Source organism: Bombus bifarius, unplaced genomic scaffold (assembly GCF_011952205.1).
Source record: "Bombus bifarius isolate JDL3187 unplaced genomic scaffold, Bbif_JDL3187 scf7180000008214, whole genome shotgun sequence".
Classification (NCBI taxonomy): domain Eukaryota; kingdom Metazoa; phylum Arthropoda; class Insecta; order Hymenoptera; family Apidae; genus Bombus; species Bombus bifarius.
In genome coordinates, this window is record NW_022884517.1 from 761,052 (window position 1) to 783,446 (window position 22,395).

At 39.1% G+C, this 22,395-nt stretch overlaps 1 protein-coding gene across 4 annotated transcripts; it reads right to left on the reverse strand.

Annotated features, from left to right (window-relative positions):
• Positions 1-114: 114 nt before the first annotated feature.
• LOC117211031 lies at positions 115-20,461 on the reverse strand. Of its 4 annotated transcripts, none has more exons than XM_033454588.1 (6): positions 20,206-20,461; positions 5,216-5,456; positions 4,992-5,134; positions 3,442-3,998; positions 1,467-3,311; positions 115-1,220 (listed from the first exon to the last, which is right to left on the reverse strand). In XM_033454588.1, exons 2-6 carry the CDS (start codon positions 5,445-5,447, stop codon positions 1,157-1,159), a joined length of 2,841 nt encoding a protein of 946 aa, XP_033310479.1. In that variant the 5' UTR covers positions 5,448-5,456; positions 20,206-20,461; the 3' UTR covers positions 115-1,156. The 4 variants fall into 4 exon arrangements, with proteins under 4 accessions (XP_033310479.1, XP_033310477.1, XP_033310476.1 ...); XM_033454586.1 differs by lacking the exon at positions 20,206-20,461 and adding an exon at positions 8,722-8,894 and having other exon boundaries at positions 1,467-3,305; XM_033454585.1 differs by lacking the exon at positions 20,206-20,461 and adding an exon at positions 8,722-8,894.
• Positions 20,462-22,395: the final 1,934 nt, after the last annotated feature.

Genomic DNA, 22,395 nt, shown 5'->3' on the forward strand with positions numbered 1-22,395 from the left:
TTGTACGGCACTTCTACATTAATTATTCATTTTACGTCCTTAATAAAGAAATCACTTAAAGCTAGATGTTAGTCAAAAGATTATAGAACGGAGAAAGCGAATTAACTGTGTACATTCATTTATCAACAAAACCAGATTTATTTTAAATACAGTTTGTACGATAGCAGCTAATACGACTACAATGAATATCACAGCATTTTTCTCAGGTAGACATTCTAGATGTCAGTCAGTAGCTTAACATTATTAACCAACTAAATACTACGCTTACGACATAATTGAGTAGTAAGTAAATGATGAGTACTCATCCCAGTAAATAAATCTCCACTCGAACTTGCGTATAGCTCGTATTAAACAAACATGTGTTTTTTAAACAAAACATAGGTGAATCCGCGCTACACTGACAAATAAATTGAACAGCCATGATCCGAAGTGTTAGCGTACTATATCTAACAGGATATGACTATGTATAGTGATCTGTTACAGTTATAGTTATAATCATCATTGATCTTCATGATTGTGATATCATAAACGAAGGCGCATTTAAATGGATCAATTTTTTTTTATAAAAGTCGAGTATAATTCCGAACTATAATTTTGACACGAACCGATAACAAAGATCAACGCGTACGTTTCTTACTCTTCACTTTACTACTTAACTTACTGTATATTGCAACGAATTTGATTGTTTAAATAATTTATGTAGACTTATCATAGTAGAAACAACGTTTATAAATCAATTGTTTGTCAAATAAAAAAAATTAATGAATCTCGTTAGACTAAAACAAAAGTTAGCAATAGTCAACCAATATCACAATAATCATCTTAAGAAAACGAGTTCATTTGCATAAGAATAACGAATACATGAGAAGAGAATTGCCATGTTGATTACAAATCGATCACTGGTATGTAAATTTTCGTTAAAAGAAAATACATCGATTGTTTATATCAAACTCGTCGAAAATGAAATGTGACAGTTACTAATCTATATTACAATGGCGAGGAATCGTAAGAACGTGCTTTATCGTACATGAAATATATACATCGTCTTTTTACTTGCAAAAACGAGAAAAGATAGTAATACTTCGATGGATTTCATTTAAAAAAATGAGATATAATGTGATTTTGATGATTGTCCGTGATCGATTTTTCGAATTCCTTATTCGTCTCCAGTTTCCGTTAGTCTATCCAGGCAATCGTACGACTTCGACTGAATGATGTATCTGTAATATAAGTAGCTTTTGGTTAATATATCGAAATACAAAATAAAGGTTCGGAGAAGTTAATTTTAAATTCGGTACTAAATTTAAAGGTGAATTATATTTGTTATTAGTTAAAAATGCCAAAAGACAAAGATCTGTTACGTAAGTAGAAAGCAGTAGCGGTAGATAGTTGATTAAAGAAGCAAAGCACCGAAACTAACCCAGAGTTATATACACCCAAATTCTCTCTATAGTTTCAAACCCGACCGTTTGTGCGTGGGGTCTCTACGACCCACGTGAAGAATCATTTTCCCAGCTTTGGCAGCCTTGAAGCTTTGCAACGCTTTCGCATGCGTCAATCCGTCCATCGATATTCCATTGATCGCTAAAATCTCGTCTCCGATTTTCAGAGTTCCTTCTTCGGCTGCCTGGCCACCAGCCATGATATCCTTCACGAAGATACCCATAGATCCTTTGTTACTATCAGATCCACCTACTATAGAGAAGCCTAATTTCTTCGGAGCACCCTTTTCCAAGGTGATGGTCAACAAATTCATGGACAAACTAGTCGCCCTACGGGAACAGGAAACCGGAATGACAGCTCGCTTTCGCACTACCTGAAATTTTCTCATGCCAGTCATCTTTTCGCTAGGTTCTTTTCTCACAATTGCTTCACTTTCGCTTTTCGTTCGTTCCATAGAACTCGCGGATAAGTTCGTACCATCCTTCGTCAGAGCACCGGTTATTTTACACTGAGAAGGGGTTTCTTGCCGTACATTTATGGAATCGGAAACATCAACTTTCATTTTTTCATTCATTTTTTCTTGTTTCAGCATCCACACCTCGGAGTCGCTTCGAGTGCGTACAAGAGTGTCGCCCCACGTGTCACCTAGCTCTTCACCGAAAGCGAAAGCCGGTTCTCTGGCTATCTGCAATTCCACGGTTCCCGAACATGTTTTTAACGCGCTTCTAGCTTCGAGGATCGACATCCCACGCAGCCTACGTCCACAAACCCGAACGATCTCGTCACCGATTCGAAATTGCTTCGATTTAGCTGCCACTCCATTTACGTCCATCTTTGAAATCACATAGAAAGGTCTAACAGCTTCTTTCCTTTCTACGGAAATGCCAAGGTTCCCAGATTTCTCCACGAACAATTTCATAGTCTTTAGCTCTCGACGGACCAAGGTCTTCGCTGGTGTTGGTGGAATTGACGTTGCATGATCGACTTTAGTTATTTGTTCGGATTTTTTTATTTTGTTTCTACAATGGACAACCTCGGGATCATCCGGTCCCATGTTTGACCGCGATCTCTTTGGACTATAGTACTGCAGGGGGCTATTGACAAGTGTCGCGCAAATTTTCGTCGCTGGTGGACTATCCTTGCACGGAGATGCCGCGTTATCTAACAAACTTAAGACGCTGGAGTCGATGTGCTTCCGAGACTTTAACGGTATCTGGGACTTTTGTAAATTGTGCACCCTCACCGCTTGCGACAATTGCAGTGTTTGTTCCGGGTTTGCGAACAACTTTCTCTCCGGTATCTTAGACAGTTCGTTGCTCATAGGTATGGTCGAGGATGTTCTTTTATCTTTGAAATCTCCACTCAAAGATACTTTCGACGTTCCACCGTCGCATCTTTCTGACGTAGATGCCACGGTGCTAGATTTTGTTTGTCCGACTGTACAGTTCGCAGAATATTCCGTAAATCCTATAAAAGTATCCTCATCGCAACTGTCCGTGCTGTCTCCATCTGAAGCTACTGTGGTTATGTTCGTCGTTACCGATTTGCTTAATAAACTTTTGTTCATGATGACGGTATCCTCAAGGCAAGAAGGACTGGATTCATTTTCTTCCGTTCCCGTTGTCATTTCTTGTTTTATCGGTGTGCTGACTGGTAACGATAGATCGATGCCATGGTAATCGTCCGATGTTATGGAGAAACTACGGAGTTTTAACATCGGTGGAACGGAGTTCTCACTGTCTGGAGAATCGGCGCCAGCTCGCGTGCTGTCGGAATCGTAACCACTTTCGTCACATCCTAATCGCAAATTGCTCATCAGCTCCTCCAGGCCAGTCGCTGAGTAAGATTTGTGATTGGCGGCTCTGAAACTGAAAGAAGAAACTTAAAAGAAGTGGTCTCGAGAAATGTAAGACTGCACAGCTAAGCGTACCAAGTACCAAAGTAAAAGTAGCTTCTTAGTATGCTTAAATAGGTATGTTTAAATGTAATCCCACTCACCTGTCACAATCACTGCCACTTGCGCGAACGTTGAACAGATTCCTCTTAATATTGCTAAGATGGTTATTGAAAGGTCTCGCGGTTTGCGTGGAAACACTGCTCTTGCCATCATCCGTCGTAGTCTGACTCGTTCGTCGGTTAGGACTCGTACTTCTGACTTTTTCCAACGTTTCTCTCGCGAAAGTCGTTCCCTCTTGAGTCTTAAGCATATCCTGGTTCTTCAAAATATAATCTAAAACTCGATGTTGCTCCTGGAGGTTCTGGATGCTGCGACTGAGCTGCTTCTTTTTCTCGCGAAGTATCGTTTCGCGATCTAATCGACAATCGTTCAAGCTCCCACGAAAGGAGACATTCTTTATGGCACCCTCGCTCAAAGCCTTTTCCATCGGATAATGACTGATGCAGGTAACATCCTCCTCTTGTATCGTCACATTTTTAGCTGACACGTCGCTGTTCAAGAAGCCGCTACCTCGCTCGCTGCTTTTGAACAAATTTCGTAACGACTCCACTCTGGAAATTCTCTTTGGCTTTGGTAATTCAAATGAACCACTGATACCCTGGAAATCACGATTTCCATCAAATCAGATATTTAGCATTAGATCGGAAGAAGATGCGAATAAACACGTGACTCTGTATATAATTTTTATCCATATTTTCTCCAGCTACTTAAAAGATTTTAATGTAAAAGATACAACAATACAACTATGTGATAAAAATTTGCTTATGTATAATACGATACATGGTTAAAAAGAAGATACTCAAAAGATTCAGACATGGCCAGTCAAGTGGTAAGTAACAAGTAAGCAACTTACTTTTTTTTTCTTTTTTTTTGTACGTAGAGAAATCCTCATGGACACTCCGCCACTGCGGCGGCAGCAAAAGGTAAGCTACTAAACGTTTAAGGCACGTCCAGTAATGTAATAAAAGGGTTTAATCGAGTAGATCCAAATTTTTAGATTTTCTGGTCAAGTAGGAGAAAAGAAGAGAATATAGGCGAAAATATGATTATAATGATTTTATTAATATAACTATAGGAACATTATTAAAAACATATTGTTTAAACTTTTTAAACTCCAACAATTAAACAATACACAACTAATATCAAATAATTAATACTATAATGATGGAAAAATATTCTGCCATAATATCGCACATATATTTGTTTATTAATATTTGATAGAAACCCAAAATTTAATAATTTTACTTATTTTCTTCAACCCTTCCAAAAAAATTGTTCTACTTAGCTGATTTAAAAAAATATCCGAGATTGTTTGAAAAACAGTTTGTGCCTATAAACCAGTATAATTACCAAACTCCCTAGCATTAAAAAATGTAAATTTAGACTGCGACCAATTGCGGCTTACTTGACCAAAAAATCTAAACATTTGGATCGGCTTAACTGATCGTTTCACTAAGCTACTTGACTAAATTTCAGTGTTCAAAAACTGCAATATATTAAATTGCTTGCTACTTACCTACCGTAGTGGCAATGTCTGAATCAGCTTAGTTATTAAGTTATTTAGTTAAACGAACGAAGGTAGCATATTTACGTTTTCTTTCTCGTCTGTTACACCGCCTTTTCGATTCGGGCTCCATCGTCTCCGTCGGCCTGAAACCGAAAGCAATTCGGAGCTGTCCGATCTCTTTAACTGATCCCATCTTCGACCTACTTTTCTGCCCCATGTCGAAATTCCTGTGACGTAAACCAGATTCGATACGTTAATTCTCATTCTACGTCGTACCCTACGGTTTTACTACTGTATTTAGTCGGTACCTTTTCGATTCGGAGCGCAAGATTCCGTCGACGACGGTTTCAAGAACGGTGATTCGCTATCGTCTTCCTTCATGGACATCCGACCTAATCCATCGTTTTCCTTGTGCAGTTTTTTACTACTTCCACCGAAATTTTCCTCTGCCACTGTCAAAGGCGCTGTTCCATCCTGAGATAATGGAGTAGCCGAAACTAGCTGTGGGCTGGTATCAGACTGTCGTTTGAACAGACGCATCGTGATAGCCTGAAAAAAGTGGTGATATCGAGATTACATAAGCGAATAGATACGACTGACTGCAACCGAATAAGTTTCCTCTTGTAAGATATTCATGACTTGCAACTGCTGCCCTTTTATCGATAAACGATATATCGTTATTAACAACCAAACGTAACTTTCATGTGCCTTTATAAATAATTAATATTATATATAAAAAGTACTAATTAATAAATATTAATATAAATACATTTGTATTAATACTCTAGAATTTAGAAGTTAAAAAAAAATATAGAAGAAGGAACGGAAGAAGACATTGTACCAACACTCGAATCACAATGAACAAAGAGACGCATAAAGTTTAGTAAAAGTTCGGATCATCGAACGATCATTTTCCCAGCATTCCAGGAACGTTTAGCAACGTTTCCTATAGGTATCGGTCTGCGAACGAAAAACAAGTCTCTCTCCTACTCACGCCAACTTTATCGCTACCACGCTTCTACGCCTTAACGGCTACGGTCGAAAGTACGTTACCCGTTCCCAGCTTCGAGTTACATCCACCCATATCGAGCGTCTCAAAAACGAGCGATCGCTTTGCCCACGGCCCTCTCTCAAGTTCCAGCAACGATCGCGTTCATGCACCACTTCCTCCTCGATGTCTCTCTTACGAACAACGATTAATAATAACCGACGCCCTTCGTCATTTCATGCCGCGATCTCTCCTCGTATCTCGATCCGTTTTCTTCGATATTCCACCACGCGTCCAATGATCGCGACCGCGTTTCTCTTTTTTACGATTAATTACCTCAACCGGCTCCGGTTAAACCTATATGACTGAGATAAATAACTTCCTCGCTTTTATCCGATCATCATACAGGCCAAAGAGTGAAAATATAAAATCAGTCAAAAACAAACATGTAAAAGCCGGCATTCATCCTCGGCTTAGTTTTCGAGGAAACCGAGTTTGAAGATTTACCAAGTATACTTGAACATGGTTAATTCTAAACTGGACGGGACTACTTACACCTCGACTAGTCGATTACTTAAATCGTCGAGAGATCATTCTACGTATGAAAGTAAGTCGAATGTAGAATGCAATTTTTTCACAAGATGCTTTGCTTCCGAGAAAAAATTAGAGAATTGAAAATTTATTATACACGTGTACTAGCCCGATTCTTAACTAAACATGTTCAAACTCTATTTTCTTGAAAATAAAATTTCGATTTCCTTGAAAATGAATTTTCCTAAACGGAAAAATGTTATTCTACATTTTCTTATTTTATTTATTTTCATTCGTAGAATAACCTCCTGTCGATTATTTACTGCCCACCCTGTCCAGAATTAGCCACGTTCAAGCATAGTTGATAAACTTTCAATTTCGGTTTTTTAGAAAACTCTGCCGAGAAAAGAAAAAGTTTGATTCTGTATTTTTTTTCCACAAGGAATCGCGTCGTGCTGGCTTTTACGTGTCACTCGATCGGAACTTGTATATCTGGATGCGAAATGGAGTATTCAACAAAATATCAGGCTCGATAGAAATATTCTATACGCAATTAATCAAGAACCCACGCTTAGTCCAAAGTGAAAGGTTAGTATTGAATATTAAGAATATTACCAATATACATTTAAACCACGTACCACGATATACTCAGAAGATACTTTACCATGATTATTTCTATTAATCATAACCGACGAGAATTAATACGACCACTGAAAACCGCGACGTTAATGTATATTAGTAACATTGAGATGAAAGAGCTTCTTGTAGTTTATGAGGCTGCTAGAGGTATTAAGCACAAGGTATTAAACATAAATTTTCACTGATTCAAAAAATCAACAAACAAATAATCGACAAAAATAAAACAGAAAAAAGCGTATTATTTATGTCACCGTACGAAGCAACGCAATTTACGAATTTATGGGTCATTAAAGCGATCGGTGAACTGTTTCGATTTGTTTTGCACATCGTCTAAAAATATCGCCCATATGAATTGCGTTCGAATCTAACGCTCCGAATCAAAATTATCCTTTACGATCAAATCTCAAGGAAAAATGTTCAAAACGCTGCTCAATTTCTTTCGCCAATTTATTCTGATTCGATAAGTATCACCCGTTATGTAGGCAGCACCGGCACAATGTTCTAGGATTGGAGAAGAGGGAACAGGGTGTGGAGACAGGGAAAAAAGCGCATGTAGCGTTGCCCACGTGTCCCGGCCGGCCGTATAAGTGTATATCACATAGAGCACATGTCGCGACGAAGTGGCGCGCATTTTTCCTAGACGAAGCGCACACGCACGCGCCACGTTCGAGACGTTGCACGCATCCGGTCGCAATTACGACTGTTAACGAAGTCGTTCAACGATTCGCGTCAAATAGAGTCGACCAATTATAGTTGCAAACCAAATCAGATCTGTACCTGTTCGAATATTACGCGTTACCTTTTCTTAAAGTGAGAATTTATCATTTTCATATCAACCACTGCTACATCAACTGCTAGTGAAAACGTAATGAAGTCTTTTTACGTTATCATTACCGGTTATTTACAGTCAGCCTGGTTCAGTTCATGTCCCAACTGCTGATAATTCCAACGAGTACCGCGCATTTCTACTTGACGTTACGCCTAGTTAATTTATACCTCAGGGTGTTCTGTAACTTTCCATGCCTATGTTACAAAATTAAAAATTAACTCGAGCTTTCTCCGCGAGTACGAGTGCTCGGAGCCACGATACGGACGAGATTAGCGCATTTTTTAATCGAACGATAAACAATATCAACAAGTATTAATAAAATTTCTCTCGACTTTCGCCAGACTATATTCGAGTTATATATCGCTTTTCAAACATATCATTACCTTACGGTCGAGACAGACGTTTCAGATTGCAAAGGTAATTACCATTTTTTGTCCGCGAGTTATAAATCTTCTTGCGCTTCCTCGAGTCGAATTAAGGCGTCTAATAGCCTTTTTTGAAACGAACATTATACTTATAATATAAAACATAGAATACCGAGGCCTTTGATTGCGGCAAATCTACCAGTCCATTCGATACGGGCGTTTCAACACGAATCTTGATTTTCACAAAAAATTCAGATAATGCTTGTAGTTATATGTACATAGCTCATATATTTAGCGCAACTTTTAATGATCACACTAAAAATGCCACGATATAAACGTAAACGTCTATATGAAATAACAATTCCTAGCAGTTCGAGTCCTCCCTAGGTGTAACACGTCAAAAGCATCACAAGCGTCTTTCTAATCCACACCATCACAACTAGACAAATCAAGAGATATCACCTTCGTTTTAATCCGTCCCTTTGCCCAAATCCTACGAGCGACGTCAAAGCTGCTTCCACGTTTCTCCATCCTTCTCCCTTCTCTCCAGCCTTCTCTCGCGCTACAGCGTCCGAAACCAAAATACCGACCCATCCTCTGTGCAACTTTTCGCGGAGAATCACAACAGAGCGTATCGAACTAACGACGAACAACAAGATCGTTCTCATAAACCCGTTCGATCGTCGCGATTTCATGGAAACACAGCAACGCGTAACGCGACTGGCTAGAGCCACCGATTAAAACTCGTCGAGTTACAAAGAAAGAAAAACGGCACCCACGCGCCGTTTTGAGAAAAGCCAGCGAGGTAGAACGAAACCAGACACGATGCACCAGCTGATTGGTTTCCTCTTCGACTCGACTTTTCATTCATACGATCGTGCACCGAAAACTCGATTCCACACCCCCACCAGTCAGCCACGAGCCTCGCCCCCGCCTGTTTCTCCTTCGGAAATAGATTCATCATCAGGATGTCGTCCCGAACACCGGAAACGGCCGCTTCCTGTCGAGCCAGCTTCCCGTCGCGCGTTCGTCTCTCTTCCACGCTCTCGTTTTTTCCGCCTGTTCTAGCTTTTTTCCGCTTCCCACGGAACGTATATGTAAGCATCGGTCCGCTTTCAAGAACGAATATCTGTCGTTTATCAAACAGTGAGCGAAGTTTGCGGTTCGAATTTGCAGGTCGGGTTTACGGGCCGAGCCACAGCCACCAACTGGCTACTCACCTATTTCAAGGTAACATAACGGTGCGAGATCATAGGTGACGCGAGATGCATTACAGTTACAGCCGGGTGCATACCGGACTTTATTCCAGTCGACGTTTAAACGTGCTTTGGACATGCCTTCGAAGCAGCCGCGTGCGTACGTACACGCTGGCAGCCCGTGCGAAAAATCTGCCTGGAGTAGAACGCTATGGCCGCGTGTCTGCACAGGCTAGCTATACGCTGTAAAATATGAAATACGACGTATGGCACGGTTGCACAAGTTCCATGTTCCAGCCCGAGTCTCCAGATAGTTATTAACTAACGAGACGTTGAGACGATCCGGTAAAATTAACGATTACGATTTAGTTCTCTACTTTATAGCGAATTACTCAAATATCGGTTTTAATCGAATTGCGTGTTTGAAACAAGAACGAGTAACATCGTAAGCATATCTTTGGGAAAATTCATGAAACATCGTAATTTTATAAGGAATTTTTGTAACTAAGAACGTAATAACGATACATCGACGTTATAAAATTAAAGATGTACGCGCAAATAAATAGAATTTTTCTCAAGTTCGTCCATAAATTTGTGTTCGCCGAGGGAAGTCATTGGTGCATCATGGCTGAAGCAGGGGTCAAACACGAAAACTCATCGAGCGGTGTGATAGCGGCAATATTTTTACGCGTTACATCCGCTCGGATACGTGGTTAGCCTTGCATCCTTTGGTTACAAACGGAGGTGCAAGAGGTTAAAAGCAGCATGCGTATTGCTGTATGCATTTGCATGCTGCTGTGGAGCTGCGCTATTAAAACCAGCGAAAGTAAGTTGAGCATAAAATGTGGGTGATTGGGTCTCTGATCTTCGACAGGCGCCCAGAGAAAAAATCGCGCGAGAAGATCGCGATAGTCGTTTATTCGCGAAACGTACAGCCCAGTCCTAAGATGTCCCATTACTAGCCAGCCACTGATTCGTTTCTTAGCGTTGACGACTATTCTATTTTACAGACTACGTATTATTGTACTTTCCACGTAATAAATGAAACTTTGGAAATATCGAATAACTTCAATAATGTCTTCTTTTTTATCAGAGAGAGGCAAGAGCAAATTTAAGGTTTGGTCGATCGTTATCTGAATTCAAGATTTCAACAATTTTTTATTGTCAGGTATCACAGTATGAAAGAAATTGAAAGTATGTAAATCATTATTTACCGAAGGTAAGACGAAAATAGCTCCGTCATTTGATTAACTTTCACAGCTTGCAATACGTGAGAATATGAATGGTCGCTGCAATTGATGATGAACGTGCATAACTTGGTTTAAAATACGACTGCCGTCCTTCGTTAGAGCCCATTGTCTATTTTGTTTTAAAATGTAATCACCGTTTGCAATAGGACTCGAGGAAATTATTCCAAGTCGAAGTACTAAGCTTTCGAGTAAACTTTAGCCAAGTAAAAGTTTCCAAAAATTATGTTTCGCGTCATTAGGGAGCAACGTTTCAACACTTTTAACCCGGCAACTTTCACTCGATACTCTTTTTCCCCATCACTTTCCCCATACAGCTTCAATTCGTTAACAACTCTCGTAAACTTCAATATTATTTACCAAAATTCATTTTTTCGACGTGATATATAACGTTTCTCGCTGTGCGATACATAATTCATAATTCATAACATAATCCTAGTTTAATTTCTAATTCTTTGTAATTTTAACACAAGCATAATTCAGCGATCTTCTCTTCTATATTTGCCGCAAAAATGAGCATCTCTGCGTGGACGATGACGAGTCCAGAAAACACATCTTTCCTTTTGCGAATTCGAAGAACCGGTTCCATTTTATTACTCGATATACCATCCGATGTTAACACACGGTTACTGCATCCACCATGTATAAGCTAAAGGATAAATCGATATTCGATTCGATGATTCGTCGTTATCCATGAGACAACCAGCCGAACGAAATCGGTGCCACGGTATTTCGGTCGTCGTCGTCTTCCTTTCTTGGTTTTAATCTTTTGTTTGTGCACTATTTTTTCGTTTACTTGGACCGTAGAAAGTAAAACTATGAGATTTCGGGCGTCCTCGAACACACTCGTCGTCTGACACAGATTCATGATTTCGAACATCGACCGCTTGTCCTCGACTGGTCTTTTTTTCGAAAGAACTGCCATAGCCCACAGCGAATCGACTCGCGTAGAAAGCGGATTTGCCGATCCAAGAATCGTACCAGATTGGGGACTACGTTCTTCGTTTTTAATTTAATCGGCGGACGAAAATGTTTTGGAATGTCGGATTGGAATGTTCACGAGGATCTAAGGCTCGATAAGTATGGGTTATCGCAGGATGTTTTTAGATCGATACAATCGATAGAGTTAACCGAATATGAAATATGTTAAAATTGAAATAATAAAGGTTTAACAAACATCTTCCGTGGTTAAAAATAAGATATTTTTATTTCGAATCGCTTTGACATTATAGTTTCTTCGATCGCTTCCATACAGAGAATCTCGCTTAGAAATTCCTAGATATCGGAAATATTCCAAGATATTCAACCTCACTTTCCATATACAGTGCATATTTCTGCATACCAGCCAATCCAAGCAACGCTATCTTCGATAAATTTTAAGCAATGATAGTAATACAAGTCTTCAAACTACTACATATTCCACTTCTCCTGTATTCAATCGCAGTAGTTGCTGAAGAAGAACTCGTATAAGTACGCGTTTCTTATATTCCTCTTATTTCACAGGCATGCCAAGTTTCACAGAAATCGAACACCCGGTGGACGTACCTCGTTAGTAGCCAGCACGATGGCAACAGAATGTTTGTGCAATCGTTCAGAGTAGTCAGTGATAATTACGACTTTTTACTTCAGCCCATTCCAAGCGAAGTACGAGGCGTTGAATGAACGCTGGCAAACGTGTTCCAGGAACGCGACGCGACGTGGTGTCCTTTTTTTAAAGCAACGTAAATGTGTACCAAACAAGCCAGCATTCTCGATCGCTGGGAATTTTCATCAACAGGCCTACATTCCGTCTTAAACGAACCAAATCTAATGCGATCATTCGCCCCGATGAGAATCGTGTCACGATCTAGAAGACACAGGCTGTCCTTGCGTTTAACTTTTAACTTACTGCGACGGTTATCTCGTCGAGATATTTACGGAGGATACGAGGAAAAAGATCGAGTATTTCCATGAGACGGTAGTATTAATCGAGAAGGTAAATTCGATAGAAAATGGAGCTAGTTAAAATATTTTTTCCAAATGTTTATAGCTTGACGACTTATCTATTAATAAACAATCTCTAATAAGACCAATCTTATCTGCAAATTATTTCATATACAAGATTCGACTCCATAAAGTTAATAAGTTTCCATCCCTGACCATACGAAAAACATACGAAAAACGATGTACATATATCACGTCCGTATCAGAACACATCTTACTTGATTGCTCGATTTCTTATAAAACTCCTGTCATACAACTGGTACAAATCTTGAACATGAAATCATGTTTTCACTGGTTGCCGTACGAAAGAACAGGGCAAAGATTCAGACACCGAATGGACAGTATACCATTTCTATAGAATAATGTTTATTTGCAAAGTCCATACAAATTTTAAACGAAGAAGAGGTATTGGGCAGGAATGGAGGAACATGGCAGTAGCAAGACGGACAGAGCGCTACCATTGACCATTGGAACAAATCGAGATAACTAGCGGCGCGTTTACCGCAATAAAAATTTGTCTCCTTGTCCTCTACTCGAATTCTCTGATAACGGGATGAATGTTTTTATGTGGAAGAACCGGCTGGTATTTCCTTTCGTTGCGTACGAACACGTCCAAGAGGAGAGCGGGTTGGACCGAAATATCGAATACAAAGTCTAGAGAAAAAGAGGGAAAGTGCAAAAGCGAAAAAGAGAAGAGAGATCAAAGATCTAAGAGTTTTCAGGATAAGCGAAACGCGATGGATTTATGTAAACTCACGAACCAGGATGTGGTTGTTTCGCGTTCGCCTTGTCCCGAGAACTCGAAAAACGAACAATGTTTGTTCCAACGTGGGAGAATCGCGGAAATTGTAGATGAGACGTGCTCGGCTTACGAGAATTAACGCGACTGGTGTGAACTTGTAGGTATGCATGTAAAATATTACGTAGCGGCAAGATCGTTACCTGGCGATTCATTGTTGAGTATGTTGGTGGTGCCGGGTTGTACGAGCTCGTCTTGAGCCTCAACGAAACCGGAAGTCCTCGCCAGGAACAGATCGGAACTGCGAATTATGTAGGTCTTCGAATTAATCGATGATTGAATTTGCGAGAAACATATCGTAGAAGCGTTGAGTAATAGAACGAAGAGAGAAAGATGGAAAAGCAATAAAAATTCCATGATTTAAAATACGAATAAAGTAAATTCAATCTCGTAAAATAAAAAATGTCAATTTTATCGAGACAGGGATTAGAAATCGTGCATGGCGGTACCACTACACGTGACAATTAAACGCCAGTTATCGGTACACGAATTTACATTATTGCCCGATAACCTGACAACAATTGTCAATCATCGCACAGACGATTCTGAAAGCAGTTCGTTGAAAATCAAACCTAACGGCAGCATATACGCTGAATGGATTCGATGCAAACGCTCGATGGAGAAAGAACATAATGAAAAGAAGAAAGAAAAAGAAGAAAGGGAAAACGGATGAGACAATACGTTCAGCGTGGGAGAATCGTAGGCAACGTACGCGAGGTGTACACAAGAACGACAAAGAGGGAGGATAATCGACATCTGTTCCATAACACACTAGAAACCCTAACCATGGGCTTCCAAAGGACAGGTTCCCATAGGGGCAGGTATATACGAGGTCAGGTGGCCCTTGGCTGAAGACCTTTTTCAAGAGCTTCCAGCTTTTTTGCAATTGTGTCGATCGTCGATGGAAATAATTCTATTACTCGGTCAGACACGTTGCACTCGTGTTTCCATAAAACTTTGGTGACTCATCGTCAGAATTTGCCTCGTAGTTACCGTTTTTACACTTAAACCATTATTGCTACGATAGACTCCCCTCTCTCCCCACCCCGTACCTCTTTCTCTCTCTTGTCTGGTCACGTTTTCGTCGAGATCTTATTCCGATAAGAAATATCAAACGGCAAGATAATGCATCCGCCAGTGATATATGCATTTACAAAGAAAATGGTTGCCTCTGGCATTTAATTCTATCCATTGATCACGATTAGAATTTTTAATAAACGACGGAAGCCCAGCCACCTTACATTTACGCATCGTCACAATAGTACCACGCACTAATTACATCCTACGTGAAATCATTAACCTAGCTTCCATTGTGCCATTGTGCTCAGCTTTTAACGAAGCGAGTTCTCAACTGCTAACTATGCACTGTAAATCTCCCTAAAGGAATAACGTATTTACGCAATTAACCAAACGAGCTATTACGTATTAACGTAACAAGTGCAAATACTGCGAACGCGTTTGTACCGGTATAACGTACGTTAATATCGTCATTATATCGTTACACTATCATTAAACAACAAATTCAATTATTACGTAACAATGCTACGTACGTTCTACGATTTTAATTCACTTAATTCTCGCGCAATGTATCTTCTCGTAACGTTTATTCAGACCGTGGCAAGTGGCTGCGAAAGGAAAGTTACAATACGCGTACGGATAAATTTATTTGCAGAGAAGCAACTCATAAGCATGACACGTGCTATAGACTCAATTACCTATCTTTACGGAATAAAGTTTAGCCTAGGGTCGTCCCATAATTATACCGTTTCGCGCTAATGATCGCTTTGTGTATGTGTAATTAAGAAAACACATTAAATATGCTGGCGGAGAGAAACGATCAGCGTACCGTTCAGGTACGTTGCTTTCATGTAAAATGGCACGGTGGTACTTCTTTAATAGATCGATCCATTAGATCGAATGGTTATCGTAATTCTGCTCTCGTCGTGGAATTTACGATGAATCGTACGATATGCGCCACTAATTTCGCTAGATGGATCGTGATACCTCAAATTTGAACAGCGATTATTACCTATTATTAGCATAGCTCGATGTAGGGCGTTTAGAACGCTGTATGACTAGAAATTTGTCAATCAAGAATTCTCAAGTATAATGAAAAGTTTGGTATGATAAAAATATAATTTATATTCTGTCAGTTAGTCGATAAAATAATCTAACACTTGGTTCACATGGTTTTTATATTGTAATGTTTCGGTAGTATTACCGGAAAATCTGCCTAAACTCGTAAAGAATCGTAAAAAATCGCGCGTTTCAAGAAGCCTTTTTTAAGGAGTTTAGCGTTTATTCTCGTTTTCGTTTGCCGTTGCCACGACTCGAGGAATACACGTTGTAGACTTCAATTATCGATTCACTTAAAGATTAATTTTTTTTGACAATTTGACAAGTTTTTTTTTAAAGGAGCATTTAAATTTCCGTCTCACGGGACTTGAGAACGACAATGAAAATACAAATACTCGAAGAAATATGAAAAAATAATAGTACTGTAAGGACAAACACGCAGCGGACAACGAAAATGCATCACTCTCCAATTTTTCCAAATATTCACGTAAAATAACGTCTGAGACTAATAACAGCAGTATAGCGAATCGCATGGGCAGAAAGTAACGACGTAACAACGATAATGCCCACGCTGGAGAAACAAAATCACCAGTGTTTACTTGCAAAAGCCGCATAATTAGAATGCTGGCCCGCATTATAACGTTCATAGAACTGCACAATCAGTTTACTCGTTAATTATACGAGAAACACGACCGAGATTCAACGGATAAAGAACATGTATTACAGCATCTGAAGAAACTTAAAGGAGGTCCTGGTTTCTCAAATATTTTTGAAATGCATCTCGCATGATGCTTCGCGTAATTACAAGTCTCTTTATTCTGCTTAATTTCGTCCGATATTGTCTAACTGCTAACGTTATTCATAATTTCTGCGACTTTCTAACGCATCTTTCAGCTTTTGATGAGCGTAACTTAATGTATCATAACGTTAATCCTTTCGTCAGAGATGTTCATACTTTACACGTGGAAATAACAATTGTACGATTATTAAAACTGGGTTAGCACGTTCGTACAAGAGAAATATTCTAATTGGCAGTTTACGGTACATCTTATCGGTTACGAATTGCATCCGTTTCCGATAAATCTATAAATATAGAAAATTTGATCGAGAATTTCGCGTGTAACGATTTCTACATCATTTGAATCATCATTTGAATCAACGAACAGACCCCACTTTAATCGATATCACTATACAGTACCTATCTATTTCCAACACCGTCTGGAAAACCGTAAAGTATCTCCGATAAACACTTCACGAGTGTCGTGCAATTAGAACCCCCCTCCCCCGTTTTAATCTGAATAAATCCATCCTGATCCATTACCAAACGTGACCACACCTAGATCAACTGTGTGGCAGCCCTACCCTTTTATTAACGCTAGGAGCACCTGCGATAACTTCTCATTTGCTCCCTGTTATCTAGGGCCCGGATGACACACGTTCATGGTTCCGCCAGAGGAAGGTCAGATGGAGATCACGAGATTAGATCGGGACAAAGAAGGTCGAAGAAGGGAGTCGAGACGAAATGGAAAGAGAGGAAGAACGAGTGAAGCGAACAGTCGCGGAATCGAGAAGGAGTGACGACGAAGCGAAAGCAGGACAAAGAGAAAGAGACAAGGCTGTAGAGAGAACAAGAGTGAGAAAGGATGAAGAGAAAGAGGTGTATCAGCTAGCAGAGAGTTCGTTGCCCGATTGGCTAGCTTCGCCGTGCCTCTTCTTTACCGTCCGCTTCATCCTTTTTTATTCACAAGCATTGAACACGCGTATACGACCGCAGGTAGGTACATACAGGAGTGGCTGTTTCGTCGAGTCGTCGAGGATGACGTCATCGATCGACAAATCTACCCAGGTGAGTTCAGGTTGCCTGGCGAAATCACCGTTCGTTCTTTCTCCCCTTTGACGCCGATATAGAATAACCTGCATCAATACGGCCGACATTGATCCTCGCTTTGTTTCAAGGGACACCCAAATCGCCTTTGCGGTATGCATAGCGAGCCAGCGTCAGTAATTATCTCTTCGGTCTTTCGGGCCTCCAGAGACCCGAAATAGACACGTTTATGTTTAGAAACATTCCAGGAAAGAATATATTAATCTTTACATTCGAGACATGCCATTTGGGAAATAGTTTAGGAATGTTACTGGATCGTCATAAATTATGATTCAACCGACTATAAGATCCCAACCTTTAACATCGGGAAAGTTATTCCTCGATCCGGTCGAAGCTCGTTAACACAGAGCATACTAAACAGGATAAATATGACAAGCAGCTGAAAGCATGGAGCAATAAAAATCAGATATGGAAAGGAGAACGCGATTGCTACTCGCTGAGCTGGGTTTAATTGTAAGAAGACTGGATGAAACAAGGGGTCGCGATCGTCATTAACGCCCATACAAAGGGAACGTCTATCGTTTGATATCCGAGTTGGCAACCTAACAATAAGGATCAGCAGTCGTACAATACAATTTTCTCCAACGTAATGTCGTCTTGCGCTTCCAACATAAGAAACAATCTCCCTGTCCCTACGTCTAACTGTAAGACCGTCCATTATACGCTCATTCATCATTTTTCTACATACAAATTGCCGTTCATTGTTCATCGCATAAGCTGCAAGCGACTTACCGGCTTAACATTTGAATCCAATCGATCTAGACGATAATCTATCGTTCCAAAAAATCAAGAACGTCACTTTCGACCGGTATACAAAAATCCCTGTTTTTCATTGTGTAAGACGACAATGGTATTACATAATATCATAATCTACTGATATACTTTATATCGCCTGTTTTTATCGTATCTGTTAGAAAGAAATATTTTTTTCTTCGGAAAATCTGTTTAGGCTATATAAATATCGAAGCAAAATATTTTTTGCGAAATGCGCGACCTCAAGGTAAACAGATTCTGTAAGTGATTCTATCGATTCAAGTAGCATCGTGCTTTGGAACACAATGTGATTACAACGGTTGCTCAGTGCAACGTTGAAAAATATTTATCAAACCATGTGTAACCAATGTATATAGTGTCAACAGTATTATACTTTAAGTACAATTCTACTGTTTTGCTCTTGTTTTGGCAAAATAGTTTTATATATGTATATACAATAGTCGCTATACTTGTTTTGAAATAGTAGAATCACGTAAAAATTCTCTAATCTTTCTTTCGTCGTAATAATAATCTATGTATATTCAAATGATTCTGCTTTCAAAGATTAATTTTCATTGCTTGAAATTAGCTACATGTAATATTAAAAAGAAAATAAAACAGAAAAATGTTAACGTCAAATTTTTCAATCGCTTTAGTTATTAAATTTCCGAAATTAGATTACATTTCAATTCTCTAGTAAAAAGATTTGCAAATGATTAAATAGTGGCTACTAGCATTATCAGCGAGATAATTTATAAGAATACATGTCATGAAGAGTGACAAATAATTCAAGTTCGTTTCCAATTTCGCGAATCCATGAATTCGTTTCACGGAAAAGAATTCGCCTATGATTTATCGTCGGTTACTGTGATTATAATTAACACGGATGTGTTAAATGTATTAAATTAAATTAAATTAAATTAGATTAAATTAAATCAACGACCCTTAAACACCTATCAATGATAGAACCCATTTGTATTTTTTTGCAGAAGAACAGTTAGAGATCATCGTTGCTACACTTTCTTAGAATGCAGGTTCAACTTGTCTATTCGATTTATAGGGACCTAACCTGCTAATTATACGCGGTAAATAAGCTAATAAACTCGAAATTTTATTTTGTAGTCTTCAAGGCCAACCGTCTCTCGACATTCAGTTCCATGTAAACAATTCGCAAAGCGAAGAATTCCTATTTCTAGTCGAAACTGAAATTCCAATAAAAGGAAATCGTTCTTTGATTAAAATGACGCGTTTTTGTACAGCGATATATCTATTATATGTTCCAAGAACAAAAAATTTGGTAACGTCGAAATTATCAAAAATAAAGAGAATCGCGAGACATTTCGCCAGTGCTTTGTTAATTGGTCGTGAATTGACAAAGGAACTTCGGTTACTAGGCGAAACTCTTCTTAGAAGCGAAACACAGAACAAAACTAGGGATATTACTTCTTGAAAATCTGGTATATAAATCTTTAAACAAGAATCCATATTTAGAACGCGTCTCTGTAAAAGCTCTCTCTTCGCACACAGAAACAAGAACTTTATGATACTATTAACCACAAAGATAAAAGTTTCTTAATTTAACGTGAGATATTCGAACAGGACGAGAGGGCAAAAATTCCAGGCAGACATTAATTAATGTCGAACTTTAGAACTGTTCGTGTAAACATCGATACAAACTGCTCTGAACACGAGCCAAGTCGTTTGTAAATGGCCCAAAACATAGCGTTGCCGCAACAAAGTAGCACTTCGAACAAATTCCAAGTCAAAAGTTCCGACAAGCACATAAGAAAAATAAGAAAGAAACGTTTCTCTAATTATATCTTACAACAGACCAATACATCGACGCTGTATCCTATAATAACGCACAAATGAGAAAATAAATAACCCGTCAACAAATGTCAATCTTCGTTCAATATCAAACGTTTCTGAAATGAAACTTAATTATCAGAATTAAACGATTTACGAAAAATCCTAGGAAAGGTATCAGAAAATATAAGAGAAACTCACCTCTGACTAGAAGACGCTCCTCAAATGAAATGCATAATAAGAAGACACGAAACCAAGAATCACGAGTATATCGTAAAGCACTGATTAAATAAACTTTGTTAACTTCACAAAAAAGTAAGGAAACTTTCGAGATCCGAACTCGATCGAAGATTGGTATTTCGACGCCGATTCACGCGATATCGAACTACGTATTCCTGATGTATCGAATTGACGAATCAGTCGATAGAAGCGATCACCGGCACGACTCTGTCGAAACTGGCGAGTGGAGCGACAGCACCGAGAAACGCCAGGGTTGCCTACGCACCGATGCACGTGGGCTCTGGAGTGGGGAGTGTAAAGAGATGGAATTGAGAAGGTCCGTAGTCCGTAGTAGGTATTTGCGAATAGCGTTTTACTCGATGAAAACAGGGGTGGTGTAAAGTGTATGTAAATCATTCGCACTCTCCATCGACTGGCCGTTTTTCTTTTTCTTTTTCCTTTTTCGCGCTAGAACCGTTTCGATCTTATCAAACACTGCTATCTTCTTTCACTCTCGGGTGGACTTCTTAGCGACTCGCAGTTATTGCAGAGATCTTACTTATAATTAGGGTATGACAAAGGTTTAATTTCAGTTGTAATTATTTCTACTTTAAATATCTTCTGCTATAAACAGCACAATGGAACAAATAGGTTGTCGCTTTCGGTACGAATGATAACAGCCATATCACTATAATTACTTGGGGAAAGTATTGAAAGCAGTTTGGAATCTGTTATTATTATGATTTCTCCTTCGTGTGGAGAGTTTCTTGGACAATGCGCGAGCTATAGTTTCGCAACATATAAACAAAATTTTACGCCCATTTTCAACCCAAGAGTTCACAAGATACTCGAGATCGTCGAGTAACACGAATCATCGATTCGGTCAACATTTCACGAGTAGGTAGTATTGAAAGGAAGCTTCGACAGAACAAAAAGGATTACACGGTGGACAATACACGCGAAGTAGATTATATTTCAGTCCGTGTAACAAACTCGATTCAACCAGGTTCTAAGGCAGCTTTCAACGAGCTTATTGCCTGTGCCTGACTTCTCTAAAAGAAGGTGGAATACACGTAAGAAGAAGCAGAGGGGAACAGGTTTTAGATTCATTCACATCTCGCCGAGGCCTTGAGCTCGACAAAAAGCATTCTATGCAGTTCCTACCATAGGCTCATCCTGTATTCCTGCGTAGGTAAGAAAATTGTAGAGTTGGATTATACATAACACTTCATTAACTACATACGTGTTTTATGTTTTATACAATACAAACTACGACGTGCCTCGTACAGCTACTAGCTCGAAAATGCCAAAAAAAGCGACAATTTTCTCGCCCTCGATCTCGTCCTCGATCGTCAATTGTCTCGAATAACAGTAACGCTCGAAAACTCGAAACTTCAGTTCGCCACACTCTTTAACATCCTAACATTTATTCTGCCGATACTCTCAAGTTATAAACTCATGTGTCGTAAATATCCAATATAAACCATCTGCGGATTGATTTGTTATCGTTGTTCTCTTTCTCGATCGAGTTACGTTTCTTTGAAATTGCGATGTTTAAGTTTTTCGAATACAGATCCGCACAGAGAAGCATAGTTGTTCACAGAAAAAAATATACATGGCTCAAAATGTGCCTCGTTAGAAATAAACCATCTATTTCTTAAAATAATTTAAATCCCGTTTTAATAAAATAAATTTTTCATAAATATATAGAATATTCTTACTATTCTTACTTTTATTAGGAAGAAAAACTGTAATATATATCAGTTTCGTATGCAATATACCAACGATTTGTACATCACTGTGTTATACGTATTCTCCCATTGGACTTTGTTTAGAACCAAAAAACGCGATCGAACAAGATAATGTATTGCTGTGATCCAAATACCAAACATCCTATTATCGCAATGAAATAATTTAACAAACAGTTCAGTCAACGTTACAGAATGTCCATGCATAAAGATCGTCGCGAATCAAGCGAAAGAAACGTTGATCTGATATTCGTATTACCTATCGTCACTAAATAATTGATTTACATATAAATCGTGATTGTTGAAAAATTTTCGATATTTGTGATACACAAACGCTTGTTCACCTTTCGGATATCGAGGATCGAACGAAGGAAGGTCCAAATTTGGATCAAAGGTAGTTCAGTTTCTCCTTTATTACACACGG